The sequence below is a fragment of the Salvelinus namaycush genome, chromosome 20, assembly GCF_016432855.1.
Source record: "Salvelinus namaycush isolate Seneca chromosome 20, SaNama_1.0, whole genome shotgun sequence".
Classification (NCBI taxonomy): Eukaryota; Metazoa; Chordata; class Actinopteri; order Salmoniformes; family Salmonidae; genus Salvelinus; species Salvelinus namaycush.
Window position 1 is genome coordinate 49,138,869 of NC_052326.1, and position 26,854 is coordinate 49,165,722.

General features: G+C 42.9%; 1 protein-coding gene across 1 annotated transcript in view; it reads right to left on the reverse strand.

The window, feature by feature from the left end:
- LOC120064655 (cadherin-22-like) overlaps nt 1–26,854 on the reverse strand; it is a 162,344-nt gene that overhangs the window by 58,133 nt on the left and 77,357 nt on the right. The window contains exons 7-8 of the mRNA XM_039015279.1: nt 22,976–23,112; nt 12,883–13,004 (exon numbers count right to left, since the gene is read on the reverse strand). Coding sequence (XP_038871207.1) covers nt 12,883–13,004; nt 22,976–23,112 — 259 coding nt within the window. The remainder of the gene's footprint in view (nt 1–12,882; nt 13,005–22,975; nt 23,113–26,854) is intronic.

Consider the following 26,854-nt stretch of genomic DNA (forward strand, 5'->3'; position numbering starts at 1 on the left):
ACTATGCGGCACTACACGGCACTATGCGGCACTACACGGCACTACATGGCACTATGCGGCACTACATGGCACTATGCGGCACTATGCGGCACTATGTGGCGCGGCACTACACGGCACTACATGGCACTACGCGGCACTACACGGCACTACATGGCACTACGCGGCACTATGCGGCACTACATGGCACTATGCGGCACTACACGGCACTACGCGGCACTACGCGGCACTACGCGGCACTACGCGGCACTACATGGCACTATGTGGCACTACATGGCACTATGCGGCACTATGCGGGTAGTGCCATATAGTGCAGTGTAGTGCCGTGTAGCGTAGTGCTGTGTAGTGCCAAGTAGTGCTGTGTAGTGCCATGTAGTGCAGTGTAGTGCTGTGTAGAGCCATGTAGCGCTATATAGTGCCATGTAGTGCAGTGTAGTGCTGTGTAGAGCCATGTAGTGCTATATAGTGCCATATAGTGGCATTTAGTGCCGTGTGTATAGGAGAAGACCAGGTGGAGAGGCACATACTGAGTATTTCCCCAGGTAGAGGAGCATGTCAACTCAACACAGTACTTCTCATAACCGAGCCAGTGGGTCGACGCGACAGAACACCAGGGCTCAGTACTCTATGCGGCACTATGCGGCACTACATGGCATTACGCGGCACTATATGGCATTACACGGCACTATATGGCACTACACGGCACTATATGGCATTACACGGCACTATACTGCACTATATGGCACTACACGGCACTACACGGCACTACACGGCACTACACGGCACTACACGGCACTATATGGCACTACACGGCACTATATGGCACTACACGGCACTATATGGCACTACACGGCACTATATGGCACTACACGGCACTATATGGCACTACACGGCACTATATGGCACTACACTGCACTATATGGCACTACACGGCACTATATGGCACTACACGGCACTAATGTATATGGCACTACTGTTTATTTACAAAGCCATTTTGGGTTTACTACCATTTTATTTGGGCATTTATATTGTTCGGAAATGTGGTGGCTACTCTCTTCGTTCGCAGGACTTTATCCTGCTAACTGTTCCAAATGTCCGAACTGAATTTGGTAAAAGGGCTTTTATGTACTCTGCGCCATCGGATTGGAACGCCTTACAAAATACTTTCAAACTGGAAGAACTTGTCTCGATTGTTGTTTTTAAATCACTGATGAAGGACTTTGAAACTGATTCCCTGACCTATCAATGTTTTTAATTTGCTGTTATATGATTTTGTTATACTCCTGTGAATTCTATGGTTTTTACTAGATTACTTGTAGTTTTTCATGTTGTCTGTCTGTAAGTTTTGAATTGACTTGGTGCTGCCTATCTTGGCCAGGACACTTTTGAAAAAGATATTTAAATTCTCAATGAGCCCTTCCTGGTTATATATAAAAATAAAATAAACTGTATATGGCACTACACGGTACTATATGGCACTACTATGTCACTAAATGGCACTACTGTATATGGCACTAAACTGTACTATATGGCACTACACTGCACTATATGGCACTACACTGCACTACACGGCACTGTGCGGCACTATATGGCACTACATGGTACTACTGTATATGGCACTACACGGCACTATATGGCACTATATGGCACTATATGGCACTAAACAGCACTACATGGCACTACACGGCACTACCGTATATGGCACTATATGGCACTTCGAGACAGCAGAAGCGGTAGAGATACTCTAAATGATCGGCTATGAAAAGCCAACTGACATTTACTCCTGAGGTGCTGACATGTTGCACCCTCAACAACCACTGTGATTACTATTATTTGATCCTGCTGGTCATCTATGAACATTTGAACATCTTGGCCATGTTCTGTTATAATCTCCACCCGGCACAGCCAGAAGAGGACAGGCCACCCCTCATAGCCTAGTTCCTCTCTAGGTTTCTTCCTAGGTTCTGGCCTTTCTAGGGAGTTTTTCCTAGCACCTGCATTGCTTGCTGTTTGGGGTTTTAGGCTGGGTTTCTGTACAGCACTTTGAGATATCAGCTGATGTAAGAAGAGCTTTATAAATAAATTTGATTTGACTACTGTATATGGCACTACATGGCACTCACTACATGACACTATATGGCAATATGCGGTACTACATGGCACTACACTGCACTATATGGCACTATACGGCACTATATGGCACTACACGGCACTATATGGCACTACACGGCACTATATGGCACTATACGGCACTATATGGCACTATACGGCACTATATGGCACTACACGGCACTATATGGCACTACTGTATATGGCACTACACGGCACTACACGGCACTATATGGCACTACTGTATATGGCACTACACGCCACTACATGGCACTATGCGGCACTATGCGGCACTACATGGCACTACACGGCACTACATGGCACTATGCGGCACTATGCGGCACTATGTGGCACTACATGGCACTATGCGGCACTATGCGGCACTACATGGCACTATGCGGCACTACACGGCACTACATGGCACTATGCGGCACTAAATGGCACTATGCGGCACTATGTGGCGCGGCACTACACGGCACTACATGGCACTACGCGGCACTACACGGCACTACATGGCACTACGCGGCACTATGCGGCACTACATGGCACTATGTGGCACTATGCGGCACTACACGGCACTACGCGGCACTATGCGGCACTACGCGGCACTACGCGTTACTACGCGGCACTATGCGGCACTACATGGCACTATGCGGCACTACACGGCACTACATGGCACTATGCGGCACTACACGGCACTACAAGGCACTATGCGGCACTACACGGCACTACACGGCACTATGCGGCACTATGCGGCACTATGCGGCACTACACGGCACTACACGGCACTACATGGCACTATGCGGCACAATGCGGCACTACATGGCACTATGCGGCACTATGCGGCACTACATGGCACTATGCGGCACTACACGGCACTACATGGCACTATGCGGCACTACATGGCACTATGCGGCACTACACGGCACTATATGGCACTACTGTATATGGCACTACACGCCACTACATGGCACTATGCGGCACTACATGGCACTATGCGGCACTACACGGCACTACATGGCACTATGCGGCACTATGCGGCACTACATGGCACTATGTGGCACTACATGGCACTATGCGGCACTATGCGGCACTACATGGCACTATGCGGCACTACACGGCACTACAAGGCACTATGCGGCACTATGCGGCACTACATGGCACTATGCGGCACTACATGGCACTATGCGGCACTACATGGCACTATGCGGCACTACATGGCACTATGCGGCACTACATGGCACTATGCGGCACTATGCGGCACTACACGGCACTATGCGGCACTACATGGCACTATGCAGCACTACATGGCACTATGCGGACCTATGCGGCACTACACGGCACTATGCGGCACTACACGGCACTATGTGGCACTATGCGGCACTACATGGCACTATGCGGCACTACATGGCACTATGCGGCACTACATGGCACTATGCGGCACTATGCGGCACTACACGGCACTACATGGCACTATGCGGCACTATGCGGCACTACATGGCACTACATGGCACTACATGGCACTATGCGGCACTACGCGGCACTACATGGCACTATGCGGCACTATGCGGCACTACATGGCACTATGCGGCACTATGCGGCACTATATGGCACTATGCGGCACTACATGGCACTATGCGGCACTACATGGCACTACATGGCACTATGCGGCACTACATGGCACTATGCGGCACTACATGGCACTATGCGGCACTACACGGCACTATGTGGCACTATGCGGCACTACACGGCACTACGCGGCACTACGCGGCACTGCGCGGCACTATGCGGCACTACATGGCACTACATGGCACTATGCGGCACTACACGGCACTACATGGCACTATGCGGCACTACACGGCACTACAAGGCACTATGCGGCACTACACGGCACTATGCGGCACTACAAGGCACTATGCAGCACTACACGGCACTATGCGGCACTACATGGCACTATGCGGCACTACACGGCACTATGCGGCACTACACGGCACTACAAGGCACTATGCGGCACTATGCGGCACTACATGGCACTATGCGGCACTATGCGGCACTACATGGCACTATGTGGCACTATGCGGCACTACATGGCACTATGCGGCACTACATGGCACTATGCGGCACTATGCGGCACTACATGGCACTACATGGCACTATGCGGCACTACACGGCACTATGCGGCACTACATGGCACTATGCGGCACTATGCGGCACTACATGGCACTATGCGGCACTATGCGGCACTACATGGCACTATGCGGCACTACATGGCACTATGCGGCACTATGCGGCACTACATGGCACTATGCGGCACTATGCGGCACTACATGGCACTATGCGGCACTACATGGCACTATGCGGCACTACATGGCACTATGCGGCACTACACGGCACTATGTGGCACTATGCGGCACTACACGGCACTATGTGGCACTATGCGGCACTACATGGCACTATGCGGCACTATGCGGCACTACATGGCACTATGCGGCACTACATGGCACTATGCGGCACTATGCGGCACTACACGGCACTACATGGCACTATGCGGCACTATGCGGCACTACATGGCACTATGCGGCACTACATGGCACTACATGGCACTATGCGGCACTATGCGGCACTACATGGCACTATGCGGCACTACGCGGCACTATATGGCACTATATGGCACTATGCGGCACTACATGGCACTATGCGGCACTACATGGCACTACATGGCACTATGCGGCACTACATGGCACTATGCGGCACTACATGGCACTATGCGGCACTATGCGGCACTACATGGCACTATGCGGCACTATGCGGCACTACACGGCACTATGTGGCACTATGCGGCACTACATGGCACTATGCGGCACTACATGTCACTATGTGGCACTATGCGGCACTATGCGGCACTACATGGCACTATGCGGCACTACATGGCACTATGTGGCACTATGCGGCACTATGCGGCACTACATGGCACTATGCGGCACTACATGGCACTATGTGGCACTATGCGGCACTACATGGCACTATGCGGCACTACATGGCACTATGTGGCACTATGCGGCACTATGCGGCACTACATGGCACTATGCGGCACTACATGGCACTATGTGGCACTACATGGCACTATGCGGCACTATGCGGCACTACATGGCACTATGCGGCACTATGCGGCACTACATGGCACTATGCGGCACTACATGGCACTATGCGGCACTATGCGGCACTACATGGCACTATGCGGCACTACATGGCACTATGCGGCACTATGCGGCACTACATGGCACTATGCGGCACTACATGGCACTATGCGGCACTATGCGGCACTACACGGCACTACATGGCACTATGCGGCACTATGCGGCACTACATGGCACTATGCGGCACTACATGGCACTACATGGCACTATGCGGCACTACATGGCACTATGCGGCACTACATGGCACTATGCGGCACTATGCGGCACTACACGGCACTATGTGGCACTACACGGCACTATGCGGCACTACATGGCACTATGCGGCATTACATGGCACTATGTGGCACTATGCGGCACTATGCGGCACTACATGGCACTATGCGGCACTACATGGCACTATGTGGCACTATGCGGCACTATGCGGCACTACATGGCACTATGTGGCACTATGTGGCACTATGCGGCACTATGCGGCACTATGCGGCACTATGCGGCACTATGCGGCACTACATGGCACTATGCGGCATTACATGGCACTATGTGGCACTATGCGGCACTATGCGGCACTACATGGCACTATGCGGCACTACATGGCACTATGTGGCACTATGCGGCACTATGCGGCACTACATGGCACTATGCGGCACTACATGGCACTATGTGGCACTATGCGGCACTACATGGCACTATGCGGCACTACACGGCACTACATGGCACTATGCGGCACTATGCGGCACTACATGGCACTATGCGGCACTACACGGCACTACACGGCACTATGCGGCACTATGCGGCACTACATGGCACTATGTGGCACTACACGGCACTACATGGCACTATGTGGCACTACACGGCACTACTGTATATGGCACTACACGGCACGATATGGCACTACATGGCAATATATGGTTTGGGGGTAGCTTTGGAGGTATATTTGAGGGTAGTTTGGGGGTAGATCCAGAATTGTGAAGACAGATTTTGAGGGGGTGGAAATGTGGAGGAATCCCAGAACTCAAGGATTTCAGGAGGCTGTGCTATGGTTTGAACAATTCAACATGTCACTTTACAATAATTACCTGTAGCAAAAGATGGTACCAGAAATTGTAACAAAAGCTTTAGATGCCTTCTTCCGATCTTAAATGATTTTGAATAACCAAATGAATCAGCACATCTCGTCTATGAGAGAAATGGAGAGGTTTGAAATCCTGGGTGATCCCGGACGAGCCCCCAAATATGTAAATTCTGAAGAAACCTTATGTGGACCGCAGGAAGAGTAGCTGATGCATGAACAGCTCCTGGAGATCCTAATGAACTAAACACAACTATTGTAAGAGACAACGATTTGATGTAGCCTAATGTACGTACCACTCATGTATTCCTTCCAGTGTGGGGGAGTAGTGAACTGCATGTAGTTGAACTAGTGATTTAACGGCATTTTGCAGTAGCTTGGTGGTAGTTGAACAACCGATTAAACACATTTTGGCCAATGGATCAGAGGAACATGTTTAGAGGGAGTAATAAAACACAGTGTAATATTATTAATTTACAATGTATGTTCTTAACACTGGGCATCATGGGCCTGGGAGGCTCACAGGGATATTGGTATCCACAGTACATTTTTCAACTCAATAGTTCTTATATTCTCAAAAAACATACACAAATGCACTGTAATTTAAAGTAACTGTCTAGTGAAAATCTTACTTTTAAAAGTCAATGTTCTGTTAACTCATACCCACATAAAGGCAGGGTAGCCTAGTAGCCTAGTGACCGAAAGGTTGCAAGATCGAACCACCGAGCTAACAAGGTAAAAATCTGTCCTTCTGCCCCTGAACAAGGCAGTTTAACCCACTGTTCCTAGACCGTCATTGAAAATAAGAAATTGTTCTTAACTGACATGCCAAGTGAAATAAAGGTACAATTAAAAAAAATGATGTTGTTGAATCATCCTATACTTGTATTTGTGGCCAAAGCATCAATTTGAGAGAAAAAAATGAGTTTGCCAATCAGGGGTCTACTCACATTAATATTTTTGATGACCATATACACCCACGCCATTCCAACACAGAAAATATGCTTTTTAACATACTTAATAAATAAAAAAATTGTAAGGGAAATTACTTCACTCATATTGTAATTAATTACAGGTCATATTTCATGTAAATTTGGGAACACTGGACAGTTACTTTAACGGGATAGTTCACCTAAATTACAAAATGACATAGTGGTTTCCTTACCCTGTAAGCAGTCTATGGAAAATGTATGACAAGCAATCAATGCTTTGGTTTAGTTTCCCTGGCACTGTTTCCACATGCTAATGTTTTAGAATTTGTGGCACAAATCCCATTCAAGTCATGGGACCGATATTAGCATTTTTCGCGTATCACGTCCAAATCATATGCAAGAATCTAAAATTGATTGTGAAGCTCAACAAAGTCACTTATAGATGTTTTGAACATGATGTGCAAAAAATATTGTCCTTTATTTACGTCTCGGGCCACCTTCTTCGCCTGATTTATCTCGCCTTTAAACACAAACAAATACGACATGTTGCCAACTCCTCAAATAGGATCAAACTCAACTCAGTTAAAGGCTAATCTGATTTTCACCACGGTGCCACCAATTGTGAGCCACATAGCTGATGCACTGACAAGGCATGGGTGATAGGCACGCCATACACACACACTTGGTGAAAAGCTACTCATGAGATTTGCGTGCGCCACAATACTGAGTTGACAAATGCTGGAGTTCCTGTGTAAATATGGTGGTGTGTGTGTTGATAAGTTTAAAGGGGACGTTCCGAGAAAATGAAGCATCCATTTTGTTGGACTGTGTAGACTCCATATAGGAGGGTAGTGCATATTTTGACGTGTTATGCTCTTGTCGACCTGCATGACTACAACAGAAAGGGAAAAGAAAGTTGAAAAGCAACTATTTAAAAACTCCAGGGTTCTGGCTGGAGTGAAAATAACCTACAACGTTAGCGCAAACATTGCAACCTGGTATTGCAGAACTATGGGGGGAAATAAATACTGGCATTGGCCTTACACAAGTTTTAGAGGACATAAAGGGAAGGGAGAGCAGACAGAATCCTGGCCAAAGCGCAGATAGACAATATTTTGTTGGTACTCCAGGTGTAAGAATATACAGGTAATTATGTAGGAGGCTGTGCTCCATCCAACCTATCCGCTTTATAAATTGCATTCGTGGCAACATTAACACAATTCAAGCTCATTTTACACAAAACATATATCCTTGACCCAGACGTAATACCATCGTAACACAGCCCATCTGTAAATAGCCCACCCAACTACCTCATCCCCATATTGTTATTTATTCTTTGCTCCTTTGCACACCAGTATCTCTACTTGCACATTAATCTTCTGCACATCTATCACTCCAGTGTTTAATTGCTAAATTGTAATTATTTCACCACTATGGCCTATTTATTGCCTTACCTCCCTAATCTTACTATATTTGCACACACTGTATATATACTTTTCTATTGTATTATTGACTGTACGTTTGTTTATCCCATGTGTAACTCTGTGTTGTTGTTTGTGTCCCACTGCTTTGCTTTATCTCGGCCAGGTCACAGTTTGTAAAGAGGATTCTCCTCTTAGAAAAAGCTATTTCTTCACAACAATACGGTACATACAGTTTGTTATTCTGGTAATTCATGAATGGGTTGATGAATTGATGCATTCTCCCTTTCAGGAGTGGACTTGTCAATACCAATCAATGAAGAAACTCCATGCAAAAGTACAAAGTACACTCCAACTTCATACACCAGGACTAAGAATGAGAGAAACGTAGCATCTAAGAACTGTTCACACGAATTGTCAAATTTTAGGGTGCAGCAAAATAGGGGGAAAAACACAGAGAAAAACCTCCATTCCTGGAAAACATAAAGTGCAGCAAATCTGTAGTTATGCCAAGGCAGAGAATGAACACGACCTCTGACCTAAAGATAACAACACTTTCATTTAATCTCCCAGAGGTCAAAGCCACCTCGGGGGTTTGTGATATATGGCCAATATATCACGGCAAAGGGCTGTGTCCTAGCACTCAGCCCTTAGCCGTGGTATATTTGCCATATAGCACACTCCCTCTGGCCTTATTGCTTGAAATGTGCATCCAACACAAATAGAAATCCATTTTATTTCTATTGCTTACATGAAAAATTAAATATCTACGTCGATTGAAAAAGATTTCCAAATGTCAATGTGCAATCTAAATGGACCTGTGAAAGAACCTCCTCACTGTCGGGGGTGGGAATCTCAACCACAAGACTAACGGTCGTCCCTGTGATTATGTGTTGAAGGTTAATGTTGGCTCGCAGATGGAGGAGGGAGTGAGGAAGGAGCGAGATGGAGAGAGATCAGACCACACAATGTTCTTGCAAAACGTGGCGAACACAGAGGGCGATGAGCATTTAAAAAAAGTCTGCAGATCAAGAGGAGGGGAGGCCTAGGCCTCATTACACATGTAGCTTCCAGCAAGGAGGCCCCGCTTTAAAGACATGGAATGCATCCCAAATGGCACCCTATATAGTGCACTACCTTTCACTAGGTCCCATAAGGCCCTGGTCAGAAGTAGTGGACAATATAGGGAGGAGGGTGACATTATGGACACATCCCCAGTCTTTTAATTATTCCTTTGCTCCGCTCAACGTAATTGGCTCCAGCTGAGCCCCGGGGCCTGTTGACTGAATGGAAAATAAAATACCTTAATGACCCTGTCCATTTTTAATGGTAGTTGAGAATCAGGGCTCCGGATAGATGGATTATCGCTATATTTACACGTGTATATTCTGTCTATTCTCTTCAATCTGCCACCAACTGTTTTAAGATCATGGCCTTTAGATTATGCATTCATTTCTGGCCAACTTCAATGATATTGTGTAATCTCTCCACTAAATCGGCTGTTAAATATTATGTAGCAAATATCAACACAGCTGGTAAAAAAATAGCTAAATGGAACAGATGAAGGATATCAAATCGCATGATGTCAACGAATCAAAATAACATACTCCTCTAATCCATCCTCCAAAATAGGTAACTCAAATCATATTTTTTGTACATTATATTGAAAACTGATATAGTACATGTATTTTATACTTGGGCCGCCATTATGAAAATGTAAGCACTCACTGTAAGTCGCTTTGCATAAAATTGTCTGCTAAATGGCATAATATTGATCTAAATTGACATATTCACCCAACTGATTCAATCCCACCTTTGTCTTTGTATGTATTATGGATGCTTCCTCTCGGGTCCAGCAAAATGAAGGCAATTATATACAGTGCATTCTGACTATTTCACATTTTGTTATGTTACAGCCTTATTCTAAAATTGATTAAATTGTTGTTTTTCCTCATCAATCTACACATAATACCCCATAATGACGAAGCAAAAACAGTAAAAAAAAAATAAAAAATCTGAACTATGACATTTACAGAAATATTCAAACCTTTTACTCAGTACTTTGTTGGAACACCTTTGGCAGCGATTACAGCCTCGAGTTTTCTTGGGTATGACGCTATAAGCTTGGCACAGCTGTATTTGGGGAGTCTCTTCCATTCTTCTCTGCAGATCCTCTCAAGCGCTCCCCATCCAACCTGACAGCGTTGCTGCACAGCTATTTTCAGGTTTCTACAGAGATGCTCGAACGGGGTCAAGTCCGGGCTCTGGCTGGGCCACTCAAAGACATTCAGAGACTTGTCCCGAAGCCAGTCCTGCATTGTCTTGGCTGTGTGCTTAGGATTGTTGTCCTGTTGGAAGGTGAACCTTCACCCCAATCTGAGGTCCTGAGTGCTCTGGAGCAGGTGTCCATCAAGGATCTCTCTGTACATTGCTCCATTCATCTTTCCCTCGATCCTGACTAGTACACATTAAGTAGGTGCCCACAGGCCACTAATCTACTATAGCACCATATATCGACAACACAAAATTCATGTGTACGTGTGTGTATAGTGTGTATGTTATCATGTGTAGTCGTTCGACACGATGTGATTTTACTGCTTGCATGAGTATCTTGATGTGGAATAGAGTTCCATGTAGTCATGGCTCTGTGTAGTACTGTGCACCTGCCATAGTCTGTTCTGGACTTGGGGACTGTGACGAGACATCTGGTGGCATGTCTTGCAGGGTGTCTGAGCTGTGTGCTTGCAGTTTAAACAGACACCTCGGTGCATTCAATATGTCAATAATTCTCACAAATACAAGTATGATGAAGTCAATCACTCCTCTACTTTGAGCCAGGAGAGACTGACATATTCATGTTAGCTCTCCGTGTACATTTAAGGTCCCTCTTTGTGGCACCTGACAAAACTAGGGCCTATAGGACCTTTCTTGTTGATTGTTAAGAAGGCAGAGCTGCACTTTATTATGGGTAGACTTCTCCCCATTTTAGCTACTGTTGCATAAATAGGTTTTGACCATGACAGTTTACAATCCAGGGTTACTCCAAGCACTTTAGCCTCCTCTACTTGCTCAAATATTTTATTGGGGTTTAGCGAATTATTTGTCCCAAATACAATGCTTTTTGTTTTCGAAACCTTCAGCTCTTTGTTACCTCTTCAGTTAAGAAAACACAAATGCATCTTCCTTTTATAACTGATAACTCAAGTATTGGAGTGAGAATAGTTTGGCAAGCTGCTTCCCATGCCCAAAACAGCATTTATAAATTGCCTTTGGAACAAAGTGTCAAATAGATCATGCTGTCCAATTGAAAAAGGTCCAAACGAGAAACTAGGCGATAATGAAACAATTCTGACAAAGAGGGAAAATGATTGGCTGTGCCCTACAACCAACACAAACGTATTGCCGACCACTCTTAGGTGGCAAGCATCCAACGGTCTACTAGTATATAGCAAGGCCCCATGGATTTACGTTTTGCACACAGTTTTGAAAAGAACATTTCAGATTTAAAGCAGCAGAGATAGTTGAAATGAAGAGATGCATTGTTGGCGCTGCATAGTTCCTAAAACAAAACTGGATGTAGCACAATGCAACCATGGGCTGTTTCACAACTGTGATATTGAAGTCCTAGGCCGTGATGTTAAATTACATTACATTTCTGGTTGTACACCTTTCAAATCCCAAATGAATACAACATATTTTCAATGAAGTCAGTTCCTCAATGGGATTTGTTTTATTCGTCCCCTCTTGCTGTTGTACTCAGAGTTGTGGTTGAGTCATGGTAATATATTTGTTCATCTACTAAAAATAATGATTATTCTTATGACAGGAAATACTTAGCAACTTCATTCACACACAGAATTCACACAGCAAGCACTTTGTAGTCCATTAAGACAGGGTATCCCAAACTCCCCCCCCCCCCCCCCCCCCCCAGGTGCACATTTAGTTTTTTGCCCTAGCACTACACCGCTGACTCAAATAATCAAAGCTTGATGATTAGCATGTTATTTGAATCAGCTGTGTCATGCTAGGGCAAAAACCAAAACGTGCACCCAGGTGGGGCCCCAGGACCATGTTTGGGGAACCCTGCATTAAGCTGTAGTATGTTGTAACACATTAGTTACATGGTAATAATGCATTACTTTAGAATTTGCCCTTACCTGACCCGGCTTAGCGTCCTCACAGATGGACGCCTCGTAAGGTCTGGCCAGTTCAGGAGGGTTATCGTTCACGTCCAGGATACGAATGCTCACTGACGAATGGGATATCTGGGATACATTATCTACAAAGAGAACAGATTAATTTACAGTGTTAGTATTGAATATTTTACACAATAGTGATTTTGTACTGTTCTAATGTGTACTACAACAGTACTCTATTGTACTGACAAAATGAACTGGACATTACTACGGTCAGAACCGCCAATGTCTATAATTGCAAAGAAAGTGAGTTAAAACTTTTTAGGGATAGGGGGCAGCATTTTCACTTTTGGATGAATTGGTGCCCAAATTGAACGGCCTCCTACTCTGTCCCAGATGATAATATATGCATATTATTATTACTATTGGATGGAAAACACTCTGAAGTTTCTAAAACTGTTTGAATTATGTATGTGAGTATAACAGAACTCATATGGCAGGCAAACTGAAAATTCTGAAAAGGGTCGATGTGAAAGTCAAATCCCTATTCAAATCCCTGTAATTTATAAAAATGGCTGTGTGTTTTTTGGATTTGGTGGTGAGCTAACATAAATATGTTGTGTTTTCGCTGTAAAACATGTTAAAAATCGGACACGATGGGTAGATTAACAAGATGTGTATCTTTCATTTGCTCACTGACGAATGGGATATCTGGGATACATTATCTACAAAGAGAACAGATTAATTTACAGTGTTAGTATTGAATATTTTACACAATAGTGATTTTGTACTGTTCTAATGTGTACTACAACAGTACTCTATTGTACTGACAAAATGAACTGGACATTACTACGGTCAGAACCGCCAATGTCTATAATTGCAAAGAAAGTGAGTTAAAACTTTTTAGGGATAGGGGGCAGCATTTTCACTTTTGGATGAATTGGTGCCCAAATTGAACGGCCTCCTACTCTGTCCCAGATGATAATATATGCATATTATTATTACTATTGGATGGAAAACACTCTGAAGTTTCTAAAACTGTTTGAATTATGTATGTGAGTATAACAGAACTCATATGGCAGGCAAACTGAAAATTCTGAAAAGGGTCGATGTGAAAGTCATCGCCTATTCAAATCCCTGTAATTTATGGATCTGTTTGCACTTTATACGCCTTCCACTAGATGTCAACAGTCAGTAGAACGTGGAATGAAGCCTCTAGTGTGATGTGGGGCCGGATGGGAGGTGTTTCAGTCACTGGTCTGGCAGATTGCCAGTTGCTGGTGTAACGGATGTGAAATGGCTAGCTAGTTAGCGGGTACGCGCTACTAGCGTTTCAATCAGTTACGTCACTTGCTCTGAAACCTAGAAGTAGTGTTGCCCCTTGCTCTGCAAGAGCCGCGGCCTTTGTGGCGCGATGGGTAACGATGCTTCGTGGGCGACCGTTGTTGATGTGTGCAGAAGGTCCCTGGTTCGTGTCGGGGTGAGGGGACGGTTTAAAGTTATACTGTTACACTGGTCACGCACGCTAGTCATGGAATGAGCATGTGTGTCATTACTTTTACAGACATTAAGAAATGCTCCGGTTGGGACGTTATTGGATATATATGATAACAACATCCTGAAGATTGATTCTCAACTAAGTTTAACCAGTTTATTCGACTTGTAATATAACTTTTTGAGGTTTTCGTCCGACGTTTGCCTTCCCTTGCGCCAGTGTTTGGACACGTGTACTACACATGCTAGCTAAAGTTGCTAATTTTACATAAGTAATGGACACTATCGAACAAAAAAAATGATTTATTGTGGAAATAGGATTCCTGGCATTGCATTCTGATGAAGATAATCAAAGGTAAGGGAATATTTATGGTGTCATTTCGTATTTCTGTTGACTCCAACATGGCGGAGAAATGTTATATATATTTGAGCGCCGTCTCAGATTATTGCATGGTGTGCTTTTACAAAAGTTTTTTTTTAATATGACACAGCGGTTGCATTAAGAACCAGTGTATCTTTAATTATATGTAAAACATGTATCTTTCATCAAAGTTTATGATGAGTATTTCTGTTATATGACGTGGCTCTCTGTAATTACTCCGGATATTTTGGAGGCATTTCTGAACATGGCGCCAATGTAAACCGAGATTTGTGGATATAAATATGCACATTATCAAACAAAGCATAAATGTATTGTGTAACATGATGTCATATGAGTGTCATCTGATGAAGATGTTCAAAGGTTAGTGATACATTTTTTATCTCTATTTCTGGGTTTTGTGAAAGCTATCTTTGGCTGGGAAAAATGGCTGTATGTTTTTTGGATTTGGTGGTGAGCTAACATAAATATATGTTGTGTTTTCGCTGTAAAACATTTTAAAAATCGGACATGTTGGCTGGATTCACAACAAGTGTATCTTTAATTATATGTAAAACATGTATCTTTCATCAAAGTTTATGATGAGTATTTCTGTTATTTGACGTGGCTCTCTGTAATTACTCCGGATATTTTGGAGGCATTTCTGAACATGGCGCCAATGTAAACCGAGATTTGTGGATATAAATATGCACATTATCGAACAAAACATAAATGTATTGTGTAACATGATGTCATATGAGTGTCATCTGATGAAGATGTTCAAAGGTTAGTGATTAATTTGATCTCTATTTCTGGGTTTTGTGAAAGCTATCTTTGGCTGGGAAAAATGGCTGTGTGTTTTTTGGATTTGGTGGTGAGCTAACATAAATATATGTTGTGTTTTCGCTGTAAAACATGTTAAAAATCGGACACGATGGGTAGATTAACAAGATGTGTATCTTTCATTTGCTGTATTGGACTTGTTAATGTGTGAAAGTTAAATATTTCTAAAAAATATTTTTGAATTTCGCGCGCTGCCTTTTCAGCGGAATGTTGGGGGGCGGAACGCTAGCAGAACGCATGTCCTAGAAAGGTTAAATCAATATTTGCTACCAACCAAAACTGTACATCATATCTACAGTATAGCTTTCTGAGGTTCAAAGCTGACTGAGTTCTGAGAAACCAGAAGGTCATAATATTGTGTAGTGCATCCTCTTATAAACACACGGTTGAGTGATGACATATGGTTGATTGTTGTGTTCAACGGAAGACTGTACGAAAGACAACATTTACCTAATGAAGCCATCAGTCAGCTTGTGCATTTTCACTAAGTGATGACAGTTTTTAATGTGTCCTGAAATTACCTCCATTACCAGGATAACACTTTTCTGACACGAGTCAGGGCTAACACAAATGAGCGAGCCCATTTTCATATCAGAGCTCCAGCTATCAAATAATTAATAAATAAAAAATTACAAGTTTAATGATGAGAGTACACCAGGGGCCTGACTTAATCATTTAAATATGAATTAATGCACTTAATAATGTGTTGTAAATTATTTTGATCACGCCCTTGTTAAAAGATGAACAAAGCAACGAGTGCACACCCCTATTCTCCCGCAAACTTCTTAAAAGACCACATCGAAATGAGGGAGGGGAGACGATTACATAATTAGCGCAATCAAAATCCACTTCAAATTAGCCCTACTACCCTAATTACAAGACTCTGTGGGTTCGGCACTCCGACTTCTCGTTGCATTTTAATTCCAATTCCTAATTATTTGATCATGTTTGACGAGTTTCCATTTTGCTTCTCAACCATTTACAGTGGGGTGCTTCGAACGTGAGTCAATTTCAGTTGAAAGAGAGTCATCACTGCAATCTCAGTATCTACAGGATGTAATTATGTTCTAACATATCTACATATGTAAGAGTGTGTACAGTCCCCATTTAGCAATGTCTCTTTAATTGTCAGCCGTTTACAGCTTCAAATCCATAACACGAAATGCGTTCCATTAAAGGGACAAACTGCAGTTCAAACAACAACAAAGCGCGCCACTGTTTTGGTAAACAATAAACAGTGATGTGGCTGGATAAATACACCATAAGATTTCAACATGGTCTAAACTGCAGTCTTCAGTCAGTGTTCTGCAGATGCCCAGATAGCCCAGATACTCCATATTGCCCAGGTACCCCAGATACCCCAGATAGCCCATATAGACCAGGTACCCCAGAAAGCCCGGGTACCCCAGATAGCCAAGATACTCCATATTGCCTAGGTACCCCAGATAGCCAAGATACTCCATATAGACCAGGTACCCCAGATAGCCCAGATACCCCAGATACTCCATATAGCCCAGGTAACCCAGATAGCCCATATAGCCCAGGTACCCCATATAGCCCAGGTACCCCATATTGCCCAGGTAATCCATATAGACCAGATACCCCAGATAGCCCATGTATCACAGAATAGACCAGGTGCCCCATATAGACCAGGTACCCCATATAGCCCAGGTACCCCAGATACCCCAGATAGCCCAGGTACCCCAGATAGCCCAGGTACCCCATATTGCCCAGGTACCCCATATAGCCAAGATGCCCCATATAGCCCAGACTGCCCAGGTACCCCAGATACCCCATATGGCCCAGATGCCCCATATAGACCAGATACCCCATATAGCCCACGTACACCAGATAGCCCAAGTACCTCATATAGCCCAAACGCCACATATAGCCCAGACGCCCCATATAGCCCATTTACCCCATATAGCCCAGATTGCCCATATACCCCATATAGCATATACCTCATATACCCCATATAGCCCAATATACCCCATATAGCCCATATACCCCATATACCCCATATGTCTCAGATAGCCCAGATACCCCATATAGCCCATATACCCCATATAGCCCAGATGTCCCAGATACCCCATATAGCCCATATAGCCCAGATGTCCCAGATAGCGCATATAGCCCATATACCTCAGATACCCCATATAGCCCATATACCTCAGATAGCCCATATAGCCCACATACCCCAGAAGTCCCAGATAGCCCTGATACCCCATATAGCCCATATACCCCATATAGCCCACATACCCCAGAAGTCCCAGATAGCCCTGATACCCCATATAGCCCATATACCCCAGATGTCCCAGATACCCCATATAGCCCATATGTCTCAGATACCCCAGATACCCCAGATAGCGCATATAGCCCATATACCTCAGATACCCCATATAGCCCATATACCTCAGATAGCCCATATACCCCAGATGTCCCAGATAGCCCTGATACCCCATATAGCCCATATGTCTCAGATACCCCAGATACCCCAGATAGCCCATATAGCCCAGATAGCCCATATAGCCCATGCCATCCTACTGCACACATTGCCTAGCTATCGCTTGCTTTTCATTGCAGTGGTAGTAGCGCTGATGAGAATACTCACTCCACTAATAGCATAATCCTCACATCAATGCTATATTTTAATTGAGTGGTTTTTGCCTGAGCAGCAAGAATATAAATGGATGTGCTCTCACAGTCTTATCTACCTTAATTCAGCCCTCCACAGTGGACCTACAGAGCAGATAGGAGAATGGCAATAATCAGTGCACATTACATTTCAACTGGGTACATTGGGAAACTGATCATTGGGAAACTGAGGAACATTGGGAAACTGAGGAACATTGGGAAACTGAGGAAAACATTGGGAAACTGAGGAACATTGGGAAACTGGGTCATTGGTCACTTTAAACCTCAGTGGGGGGGATCCTCCGTCGTTTTCAGCACACTGTTTTTATTGGCCTCACTGGTGAGCTGATCTGTTCTAAATTTGTCTTGAAGAAATATCTGAGACATGAAGAAAGTGTATTTCAACAGATTATTGACACGCTGTACATCTGGTGGCTGCTCAGCAGATGTTAAAAATCTCGATAGCAGATTTCTTGCTGAAATAACATTATACTGAGAGTCTTCTTCAGAGAGTCTGGAAAGGAAGCCCGTGACCACCATACCACAGAACCACCATACCACAGAACCACCATACCACAGAACCATCATACCACAGAGCCACCATACCACAGAACCACCATGCCACAGAGCCACCATACCACAGAACCACCATACCACAGAACCACCATGCCACAGAGCCACCATACCACAGAACCACCATACCACAGAACCACCATACCACATAACCACCATGCCACAGAACCACCATACCACATAACAATGCCACAGAACCACCATACCACATAACCACCATGTCACAGAACCACCATGTCACAGAACCACCATACCACATAACCACCATGTCACAGAACCACCATACCACATAACAATGCCACAGAACCACCATACCACAGAACCACCATACCACAGAACCACCATGCCACAGAGCCACCATACCACAGAACCACCATACCACAGAACCAGGCCCTAGACATAAAGGGATTGTGTAGATTCATGAACAATAGTTTAGGATGATTGCTACAGGAAACAGTTTGTTCTAAATGTAAATTGGGTCAACAGGGAAATGGGGATATGAATGGACTCTGAGTTATTCTGTCTTTGTTTTACCTCCCTTCTGAGGTGAAAGCACAGTGAAGCAGAGAATGGGAGCATATATGGTCATTTTGCTAGCTAAAGTAAACACTATCAAAACGCAAAATGTGACATTGTACTATACAGTGCCACTAACCAAAAACACATGAGGATGCATACACTCAATAGGACATGTTCAGTTAATAATGTACAGTACTGTGAAAATCTAATGTTAACTCAAAGGGATAGTTCAGCAATACATATGTAGCTATTTATTTTAGCTTGAAAGACAAGAAGTGACTGGAATACACACTGGGGTTAAAATTTCATGCCCAAATAATCTAAAGAAATTAAGAAAATGCTACATTTTAACAAAACCAAAGTACTCCTTGTCCAGAGACTGCTTTCAAAGTAAGAAAATAAATGTTAAATTGCTGAACTGTCCCTTTACGAAAAACACTTGTAATGAATATACACCAGTCATTGGCATACAGCCTTACACAAAGGTGCTAGACATGGTAGTGGATGAGGTGCGTTACCTCTGAACAATGTCAAGAGCTTTGTGCACTTAGAAAAGCACAATATGAATCCAATCCATTAAATACAAATGGCTGGCATGATACATTGATCACAAAAACAATATTCAAAAGTTCAAAATATCGCTAAGCAGTCTTGATAAGGACATCACGTAGATTATACAATCACAGACAAATCCCACAGGTCAGTGGCTGATGCACATCTGATCTATGATCAGTCTGAATTTCTGTCTGAAATGTCCTCCACACAGCGCACCATTACTAAATGAATCCTAACAAACTCACCTTCGTCATCATTGGCTAAATGGTAAGCATAAATAATTTCCTCTGTTATATAATCTCCCTTCCCATTTGAACTGTTACACAGCCTAACACATAATGTTTTGTGCAAATGAATTCTCAAGTGTTCACGTTCATTAGTATGTCGTATCCAATTAGACAAAGTGGCCACTATATGTCATATCTCTATTACTTTTATACAGTTGCAACTTTTCAATACTTCACAAATTCTAAGATATTTCCTTGCGAGGAAGCAGTCTGCACCTGGTCAGGGGCAATGTGAAACCTTCGCTTTAAATATATTTTCTTGAAAGATAAAGACTTTCAAACTACTCAGGTATCTTGTTACCCTAAGGGTGGGACAAGTATACATTTTCCCCCTATTTAACTGTCTCGGGAAAAAAACTGTTTGCAATGTGATATCATACTATCTATCACAGGTCTTTGAAATTATGTGTCAGTCTTGCCGCCCTGATAGGATTCTTCCCCGACAGGTCTGTCAAGAGTCTGCAGAAGATGCAAAAAGCTGCTTTTGACACTACTACTCAGCTCTTTGGTCTCCCATCGAGGGAAGAACTAGATACAGTACACTGCAGAGGGAACCGCCTTTATGCTGCCTTCAAGCGCAAATCGGAACTAGGAAAGAAAGAAAACTGGGGATACAATGCTTCTAACCAAGTTTCACACTCGTATTTACCACTTGAAAGCTGGTAATGAACAGTTTTGGACGTCTCAAGCTCTGAATTAAGACACGTTCTGGGGATTTTTTAAGCATATGTGAATGCAAACAATTGAGTTGACACTCCGATAGGAAGAAAATGCTGTATGACTGCCTCTGACATGGTGATATCATTCTTAAAGTATAATACGTTTGGTTGTTCTGGCCTTGCTCATTACTAATCGGGGTCAATCACCCCTGCAACATGATGACCAACCATGGACCTCATTCAAGAAAGGACTCAACAATGCTGATGTACTGTAGCCAGCAATCACACGGTTTTAATGTCAATAACGGGGTTGGGGAATAATGAGGGGTCATGTTATTTTCCTGTAATCTTAAAATGGCCTTGTTCAATTCAACCTTTTGCCACTCCAACCATAACTAGCCGAGGAGTCATAAAACCAAGTTGCACAAAACTGTTGAAAGAGTTATTTAAAGAAAAGTTTTGTCCTGGTGGTTTGCTGCTTCACTTCTCTTGACTCCTGCTCAATGTCCTCGAGAATCAATGAGCCGCTGGCGATAAGAAACATTTGGAGAGAATTTCTGATGAAGTCAACCGTTGACTTTGTTTGTCTGGGTAAAAAAAAAAAAAAAGAGAAGCAAGGAAGGGCTTTATCTGTCATGTACAGCCCTGTGTTTATGCCTGATATGGGCTCAAATGACTCTCTCACACAATTAAATGGTAAATTAACATTAAAATGTGCCTATGTCATAATGTGAGCACAGAGAGAAAGAGCACAATAGCAAACAATTTGTCTTGAGAATTACAACACCAAGCAGATGCTGAAAGACTCCCAAATGCTCATTTGCTCCACATGTTTGAGTGAGAAGTTTGCTTGCAACGCAAACAAATGTGTCGCGTAGAGCACTTGGAGTAAGCACAATCCCAAACTACCATGAATAATTATATTCGTACACGTACAACTATAACACACAGTATAAGGCTACGTTTTTACACTTAAAGGGATAGTTCACACAACTTATACATTGGTTTCATTACCCTGTAAGCAGTCTATGGACGAGTTATGATGACAATCTATGCTTTGGTTTAGTTGTTTCCCTAGCACTGTTTCCACATGCTAACATTTTAGCCTTTTTTGGCACAAATCCAATTCAAGTCATGGGACTGAAATTAGCACTTTTAGCGTATCATGTCCAAATCATCAAAAAGTAACTAAAATTGATTGTGAAGCTTAACAAATTTACTTAAACATGATTTAAACATGATGCATGAAAAATGCTAATATATTGTCCCATGACATGAATTGGATTTTTCATACGATTGCTAAATCTTTAGCATGTGGAAACAGTGCCAGGAAAGCTAAACCAAAGCATGGATTGCTGTCATACCTTGTCCATAAACGTCTTACAGGGTAAGGAAACCAATATGTAATTTTGTAATTTGGGTGAACTATCCCTTTAAGGGAGAAAAACAAACACAGAGAGAAGTAGAATTCACTGTTGTGCTGAAATGGTTTATTTCATCCTGTGAGGCCAGGTAGATATTACTAGCCAGATGCAGAATGCAATCTCTTGTGCTTTCAATACAATCCCAACATCACTTCATCTGTCAAAGATTGGAAAAAGTACTCTGTGTATTCCTGTCACTGCACGACGTTTAGTTCTTAGGGTATAAGAATAGCTTGCCACCAGCTACTCCACCGTCAGGGTATTACATTCTTCATTTTCTTTGCGAATGAAAAAGTATTGAGCAAGATGAAACAACGTTACATGTGTTTTGCTTTTATTTTGGATTATGTCACAGCTTGTTGGTGCTGATGATATCTGTCGGTCTTCTGTGATTCCATAGCAATATCATAACAATCACTTCACGTAGAGCCTTAGTATATATGAAAAGGCAAAACAAACCAAACTTCAGATTAGTATCATATCAGTTACTATAGGGGCAAGGCTGGGTGTTATAAACTGTTATGACAGGTGCTATGTCATTCTTATGATAGTGTTATATATCATGGCCCTGTATCAGCCTCTCAGTCAAAGGCATATTACCAATTCTTACTTGAAGATATGATAACATTTAAAACGTACAGGTATAATGCTTTAAAACTTGTTATAAGCATGTATGAGCCTTTATGATGTCTTATAACAAGGCTTATAATATGTTATGTCTCTCTATGTATACAATGCAATACACATTCATAGAACTGGAGCATATACCTGCTTCCACTGCTGTCACAGTGATGTTGTGCCAGCCAGCCGTCTCTCGGTCCAGAATCTTGCCCAGGGTGATGGAGCCCGATACTGGATCAATGTGGAAGATCTGCTCCTGGTCTGTACTTCGGTCAATGGAGAACCTGGTAGGGAGAGCGAGAAAAAAGGGGAGTACGTATTTGAACGGTGTAAAATCCAATTCTAAACCATCTGCAAGACTTTTTCGGTGGCTGCCCTAACACTGTGTCCCATGGGGATATTGCCAGTTGCCGTTGACATCGGATTATGGCTATACATTAGCATTTTCAAACGTAGGGAAACTGTGAGCCAGATTAAAAAAAGGATGAAAATAATTATCCATTTAGCATCTGTATAGGAAACCTGTCACAGTGCTTGTGTCCCTACTGCACCTACATCCCCAAACAAGTCTGTGGTTTCAGCCCATGCTGGAGGGGAAAAAATAAAAATGAATATTTCATGCTGCACTCCAATGAAAGCAAAATACATTTGCACATCCTTGTGGTTGGCTCCACGAGGAGCGCTCAGGAGAGTATAGAGCCAACAAAACCCTGTGAGTAGTTTATTTTTTTTCTCTTGAGCAGGCTCGTGTGCCCGTCGGGACTTTAATGGAATATTATGAGCATAATCATTTCCTTTTCTACCTTTTGGACAAAAAGCTCATCAAAGGGACCAGTAGGGTCTTTGTACAAGTCGTACAAGACAGCTAAAAGGGCTACAGTGAGATGAGCTTCATGTAGTCTAGGTGTTGAGGTGCATAATGCATCCACAGTTAGATTATTCTAGTCATATTACATTAGAGTCTGCCCGCTCTGAATCTGTAGTCTATACAAGGAACAACACATTTCATAGCTGCAACGTGTATACAGAACACACTACATCAATAAACAGTATAGCTAAGGCTATCATTAAAATGTATTTTATTTATGCAAGAAATAGTGACAAACGGTGACACCTACACAATAATTATGTAAATGACATCAAATGATATTTCAGCTTTCAAAACTGCTATAGTAGTTGGTGAAGGGAGATCATGTAGATATTACCAGTGCATCTTATAACATTTGCAAATATGCCATCACTTTAATATATTAATGGAGAAGTACACATTTCCAGAAGATCTGTAAGCACTAAACACAAAGTTTCAAGACGCCATTCCATCTTCCTGATAAAGAGCCAAACAAAGAACACAAACACATTTTCTGTTCACACGAGGCCAGATTTTGTTTCCAGAGGCTGTGTTCATACCTCTGGAACTCTTACCCCCTTGGTACAGCGCCCGCTACTGCCTGCTAGTGCCAGCCAGTGTCCAGCAATACCCGATCGGTGCCCTCCGGAGCAGGGTGACAGGAGTGTGGGAGAGAGTGATGGGCCCTTGGGCACCAGGCGTCGGGGTTAGTTCCGTCCAATCGAGATGATTAAAGTGGTACCGATGGGCATGGCGCAGCGCCAAGGTACCCTCGAACCCGTTGGCTCTCGCCTGCCAACAAGCAGGCGGTGGCACTGCCATTGTGTTGTACTTTATTACACCTGGAGCACTTTCAGTTCAGCCTCATGCATTTTTAATAGAGGTAATTTGCACAGCCTGTGTGTGTCGGTGTGCGTGAAGCTCCACTCGCCTCACCGCTATTATTCCTCCACCCAAGACCTGAGGTGGAGGCTCTGGCACAAAATAATATAATTCTGCTCATAAATAGGGATCTGAGCGAACGCACAAAGATGTGTGAGATACTGAGGAATCCTCTAGCGTGGTCAACAGTCAATGCAGTAGCCTAGAGTAATGTGATTCTGGCATTGTACAAATGGATGAATCAATGTTTTCATGATTCAAATTGTGTCGTGCAGCGATCTTCCAATTGTGTGTTTATTACCATATTTAAAAAGAAATGTCAAATCCCAAGCTCCCTGTACATCTAAACCTGTGTTTGTTGATATAAGATGCCATTTAAATCAGTCCTATAAATGCAGTAATGTAGTCCTTATTTGAGGGTCTTATATGACATTGTAAACATATCATTTGTAGCTATGAACAAGTTTCTATTTGTTGAAAGTTCTGCTTCTTTACTTGTGAAGCATACATTATACTAATGGTATGTCTTATTTTGGCCATATCTCTACCCGTTCTTATAGCCATATCACTACCAGTTCTTATAGCTATATCTCTACCCATTCTTAGAGCCATATCTCTACCCGTTCTTAGAGCCATATCTCTTCCAGTTATTATAGCCATATCTCTACCAGTTATTATAGCCATATCTCTACCAGTTATTACAGCCATATCTCTTCACGTTCTTATAGCCATATCTCTTCACGTTCTTATAGCCATATCTCTTCCAGTTATTATAGCCATATCTCTTCCAGTTATTATAGCCATATCTCTTCACGTTCTTATAGCCATATCTCTTCCAGTTATTATAGCCATATCTCTTCCAGTTATTATAGCCATATCTCTTCCAGTTATTATAGCCATATCTCTACCAGTTATTATAGCCATATCTCTACCAGTTATTATAGCCATATCTCTACCAGTTATTACAGCCATATCTCTACCAGTTCTTATAGCCATATCTCTACTAGTTCTTATAGCCATATCTCTACCCGTTCTTATAGCTATATCTCTACCCATTCTTATAGCCATATCTCTACCCGTTCTTAGAGCCATATCTCTTCCAGTTATTATAGCCATATCTCTTCCAGTTATTATAGCCATATCTCTTCACGTTCTTATAGCCATATCTCTTCACGTTCTTATAGCCATATCTCTACCCATTCTTAGAGCCATATCTCTTCCAGTTATTATAGCCATATCTCTTCCAGTTATTATAGCCATATCTCTTCCAGTTATTATAGCCATATCTCTTCCAGTTATTATAGCCATATCTCTACCAGTTATTATAGCCATATCTCTTCCAGTTATTATAGCCATATCTCTTCACGTTCTTATAGCCATATCTCTACCCGTTCTTAGAGCCATATCTCTTCCAGTTATTATAGCCATATCTCTTCCAGTTCTTATAGCCATATCTCTACCAGTTATTATAGCCATATCTCTACCAGTTATTATAGCCATATCTCTACCAGTTATTACAGCCATATCTCTACCAGTTCTTACAGCCATATCTCTACTAGTTCTTATAGCCATATCTCTACTATTTCTTATAGCCATATCTCTACCCGTTCTTATAGCCATATCACTACCCGTTCTTATAGCCATATCACTACCAGTTCTTATAGCCATATCTCTTCACGTTCTTATAGCCATATCTCTTCCAGTTATTATAGCCATATCTCTTCCAGTTATTATAGCCATATCTCTACCAGTTATTATAGCCATATCACTACCAGTTATTATAGCCATATCTCTACCAGTTATTACAGCCATATCTCTACCAGTTCTTATAGCCATATCTCTACTAGTTCTTATAGCCATATCTCTACCCGTTCTTATAGCCATATCTCTACCCGTTCTTATAGCCATATCTCTACCCGTTCTTATAGCAATATCTCTACCCGTTCTTATAGCAATATCTCTACCCGTTCTTATAGCCATATCTCTACCCGTTCTTATAGCCATATCTCTACCCGTTCTTATAGCAATATCTCTACCCGTTCTTATAGCCATATCTCTTCACGTTCTTATAGCCATATCTCTACCCGTTCTTATAGCCATATCTCTACCCGTTCTTATAGCCATATCTCTACTCGTTCTTATAGACATATCTCTACCAGTTCTTATAGCCATATCTCTACCAGTTCTTATAGCCATATCTCTACCCGTTCTTATAGCCATATCTATACCAGTTCTTATAGCCATATCTATACCCGTTCTTATAGCCATATCTATACCCGTTCTTATAGCCATATCTC